This window comes from Priapulus caudatus, unplaced genomic scaffold (assembly GCF_000485595.1).
Source record: "Priapulus caudatus unplaced genomic scaffold, Priapulus_caudatus-5.0.1 Scaffold1497, whole genome shotgun sequence".
In the NCBI taxonomy this organism is placed as follows: Eukaryota; Metazoa; Priapulida; class Priapulimorpha; order Priapulimorphida; family Priapulidae; genus Priapulus; species Priapulus caudatus.
In genome coordinates this window covers 41,672-46,357 of record NW_014578558.1, presented here as the reverse complement: position 1 = coordinate 46,357, position 4,686 = coordinate 41,672, and the positions used below count along the sequence as shown (strand labels likewise).

The window sequence follows — 4,686 nt, the reverse complement described above, 5'->3', positions numbered from 1 at the left end:
CACGCGATTTGTATCAACCAATGGGATCAAGAATGCAGAAGGTTGCTGAAATGATGTGTACGCAACTGCGTATCTGCATATCTGCGCCTAACAAAGGTGTCACTACGCACAACTTAAATGTTACGTTTATAACGGTAGCAACAGACCTCAGATGAGCCCAGACGCTCTGCGGCTCTTGTTAGGAAGACAACACAGTGTTCAATTAACCGTGTGCAGCTGCAACTCTGCAGCGGTCACAATGCTATGGTATGGCTTGTGGCCATCAACGCCAACGAACCCCAGGTGGCATTCACCATTGAGCTGATGGAATTTCTTAGGCTGCTGGTACTTGAGTGCCAGGTATCTGTAAAGGGCTTCTGTGAGGTGCTGATGCTTTATGGCGCTGAAGACCCACTGGCAAACAACGATGTTGTGTTTTAAAACGTCTTTTCTGCATTATTATCAAAATCATCCCAGATATCTCTTTCTGAATGTGATAGATATGACTAAGAGCCCATTAACCCAGAGCGTACAACGCTGAAATAGGAAAACCATGGTGTCGTTTCAGCAAGAGTCATAGCTAGCCAATATAAGATCAACCGCTTGTCTCTACGATGTTATACACTAAACGTGTAATGTATTACTCACACGAGAAGTATCAAAATAAGGTAGGTAAACTTTATTAATTTTGCTGAAACGACACCATGGTTTTCCTATTTGAGCGTTGTACGCTCTGGGGTTAATGGGCTCTTGATATGACGGTAAATGTGCTAATGTACGTGTTGGTATTTAACATTTATGCGACTCTTACATTGAACATGACGTTAGGGTATTATATCTGGAATTGTAATCGCAATCGAATCGAATTCTGCAACTAATAACATATTTTTGACCCAAAGATGTAGACGAGTGGTTCTTAACCTTTTTGGAGTCATGGACCCTATTGAAAGTCTTGTGAAAGCTACGGATCCCTCCCAAGTAAAATGCATAATGGAGAAGGGATGGAACGCTTGTGGTCGTATCTGAGACGTTTCAACCGCATCACAAAAGAAATGACCCCCGACCATCATCGTGTGGCACTACTAGATGATGCTTTGCTTCACTACTCAGAATACCTCAGGAACCAAATGGGTATACACATATTGCTCTTGTGCTCAGTTATACAGTTTAGGTTTATTGATCCTGAAATGAAGGCATGATCTATCTTCATGATGGTTTCCAGAAAATAAATAATGTGTCAGCCATTTTAACCAAAGACCACTAATTTAAAGTAAAATAGTTTGCCATAATTACTTGTATAAATATGAGCCATTTTCTAGCTAACTATATTCTAAAAACGTGAATTGCTGTTCAAGCTGTTAGTTCATACATTATAGGAGAAACGCTGATGCATCGCTACATAAAAGCGCAGACAACCGGGAGTAACTGTGATCAGGAACTTGAGCAGCTAACGTCAAGCTTGTCAGGTTGGACATTTATAATCTGTTATGTTTGTTAGCTCATCTGACGTAGTCAGGTGCAGCTTGTAGAATCGCATGATTGTCCGTCCGTCCGTCCGTCAACAGTTGGGCACAAATCTTAACCGCTTGACGTACGGCCACGATATTCGGGACGTGAGGGGGGTAATCCGAAACGAGTTTGGGTGATGGAAGCTGGGGGTCAAAGTCAAAGGTCAAGATGGTGTAAAAGAAGGGAATTCTCTCCTTAACTTAAGGTCTATATGGGAGGAAATGCAGAATTGCGGCACAAATCTAAATGGCTCGACCTAGTCGTGATAGTCGGTGTATTAGCATCATGGTAGGAAAAGCGCATCACTGTGCAGAATTGGATCACATGTTCAAAGGTCAATGGGCACAGGGCAGATTTTATACATTTTCTGAGGACATGGTCTGACATGGTCTTTATACAGAGTAACTCGTACAGTTACAGTACTTGGTTTTCAATGAGGCTGCATTATATGTCCATAACAAAATCAGAGGGACATGAAGCATGTGAGAATCATGCTCAAGTGAGAAGCACAATGGATACTATACATATTGATATATAGAGAGATTTATGTATGTACATACAATGATTATCAGGTAATAAAGAGGAGGAGCTAGAAGAGATTAATGCTGATTCTGTGTATAAGCTTCATTTGGCCAGGTAAGTTTTAATTATTCAAACATGCTAGATATCAGTTCCCTATGTACAACTATCTAAGCAGAACATTCAGTGACAGAACAACTGACTAATCAGGACTGGACATCAAGACTGCAATAAAGTGGCCTGTACTGCATTATCTTTAATGCAGAAATTAGTCTCTTTCAAACTGGATGTTAACAAATATACTAATAAATGTTCAGCCAAAAATATCCTGCAATATACATAATTATGCGGCTGAAAATTTGAATGTTCCATCCATAGTTATACGTATTTTTTCATGGCGGTCCTATAGATATTGAACTACACTGCAATAGACAAATGTGTGGAAGTGGCCTAATAGTCAACATCATGACTTAACAGTGCTATTATATATTTGTGTATCTTTTCAGTTTTGATTTACAACGAGCACAGTTGCAGAGTGATTTCGACAATGCTGAGAGCGAGAATGAGCACCTCTCCTTGCAGATTAAACAAGCTAGGTAACCACAATCCTTATTATGCTTGAATAAAATAAAAGATTAAGGTAATTGTAAATGTAAAGAATAAAAACTTATGCAGGAGAAGGCTTAAAAGAAAGAGAATTTATGCAGTTGTACATAACAGAGGTTACAAGGTACATAACAGAGTTTTCAGAGTAAGTGGAAACTGCAGTTTATTTACAAAGTCTATTCAAAGCTATAGCGTGTTAAAAAAAAAAAACTTGGAGTAATAGTTTTCTATACAGTTGTGCGTATATGTTATAGCTCATGCCAGCAGAAAGCCTATGGCAAGGCTGCCATACGAGCTGGTCGATGCTGGCATCATCGGTTGCGAAGGACTACCACCTGGGGTGCTCCTTAAGAGAGCAAGCAACTACGGCCATAGATGCTTGGAGAGAATCTTGGTTGAATCCGAGAAAATCAAGTTTGTGTAAGCAGCATAATTGAAAATGTGTTTTTATCACTTTATTTGGTAATATAAATACTTACAGAGGTTATAATATATCTATGGACATGCCCAACTCAAATGAAGTGAAATGAGAGATTACATCAGTCAGTGATACACAAATGGACTCTTTTTTTCACGTTACAGAATCTTTCCTCATGGTGCAAGTGGAGCTGCCACTACCTCACAGTGATTACCTCACAGTGAAGACTTTTAGTTGGGGATTCGCATCCATGTTCTTTAGATGGAAGACACTTACTTGTGTTTTCCCAGGATTGGCACGTAGATGGTTTGCAGTGTAGTAAGTGGTTAGACTAGCAGAGGATGCTTCATTGTGGAAGGCCATTCTTCTGTCTAAGCCATCTGCTGCAGTTACCATTGAGATCCACGAGAAACCGCCTGTTTGCCAACAGGTTCTTGATCAGATTTGTCAGTCTCACATCCTTTACTTGCTGGTATAGTTTTTTTGGTAAGGGGTCGATGGTTGACTGCGTCGTAAGCTGTGGAGAAGTAAAATGCTATAGTGTGTAAATTGTTAAGTAAATACATACATCGATTATTTTGTGTGTATGTTATTAATGTTCTTGTATTAGCTGTAAGGGTATATCTCGTCTTGGTTTTTGTACTAACCATAGCAATTATTGCCTTAAAATCTGTGTTCATGTGGATATAAAATATGTATGCTTTAAATCTGTGCATATAAGTTGTATTGTTTTTGCAGTTGCCAGAAGCAAAAGTGTTATTATTTCAACAAGTGCGCTCAACGCTAAGAAGTTTCAATTTAACTTGTTGGATGTTTCTGACTATTATAATTATATATGCAGACACCTTACTTACTGAGATGTCAAAACATCTTCTTAAAATATAACCTAGCTGTGATCTCGTGAATAATCTGTACGTTGATGTTAGTTGTAGATAGTTATAGATGTAACTTGTGCCAGTCATATAGTTTTTTTAACTGCTTGAGGAGAACTTAATTGCTGTAAAATGTTACAATAAGTAAATTGATTAATAAACTTTTATCTGTGAAAAACATTGCCATTCTATCAATACACTTATGTTCAGCTAAAGAAGAAATATATGGGTGCGGTTTGGAGCATTAGTAATTGCGTAATTGCGTAATTGAGTAAAATCCTAATTGCGACATACATATTTTTTATTTATTTTCACCTTGTCCATTTCATCCCATACGACCCTACTCCCTAGCCGATTTATATTAGTGGCCAATATTATGGCATGACGTCATATACCAGCGGTTAGATTCGCCAAGAAAGGATCACATCGGCCATCCTATTATTTGGCGGGGGTAGCGCAGTGTAAGTGATGATTTGTTCCCTGGCGGCGTATATGCATTATATCAGGAGTCTGTCAATTATTATATTGATAGAATCCTGATTATATCAATTAAATTATCATAAATTAAGAATTCGCACCATTTTTAAACCATAACAGTAACAGATTATTTACAGATTATTGCACGCACGCATCAATACATACACGTGCGTGCTATCGTATATGCGTATATACGTATATCGTGTATTTGTATACGTTTCTAAGTATTCATGTGTGCGTGCGTGCGTGCGTGCGTGCGTGCGTGCGTGCGTGCGTGCCGTCGTATGTGTGTATGTGAATTAATTT

At 38.7% G+C, this 4,686-nt stretch overlaps 1 protein-coding gene across 2 annotated transcripts in view; it reads left to right on the top strand.

Annotated features, from left to right (window-relative positions):
* Window positions 1-4,120, top strand: part of LOC106816820 — a 4,665-nt gene extending 545 nt beyond the window's left edge. Inside the window, exons 2-6 of one of the 2 annotated variants that reach the window (XM_014821452.1) lie at window positions 879-1,110; window positions 1,356-1,445; window positions 2,514-2,603; window positions 2,868-3,033; window positions 3,196-4,120. In XM_014821452.1, the coding sequence (XP_014676938.1) occupies window positions 963-1,110; window positions 1,356-1,445; window positions 2,514-2,603; window positions 2,868-3,033; window positions 3,196-3,241 (540 nt within the window). In that variant the 5' untranslated portion in view covers window positions 879-962 and the 3' untranslated portion in view covers window positions 3,242-4,120. The remainder of the gene's footprint in view (window positions 1-878; window positions 1,111-1,355; window positions 1,446-2,513; window positions 2,604-2,867; window positions 3,034-3,195) is intronic. The other variant, XR_001394942.1, reaches the window with a different exon arrangement.
* Window positions 4,121-4,686: the final 566 nt, after the last annotated feature.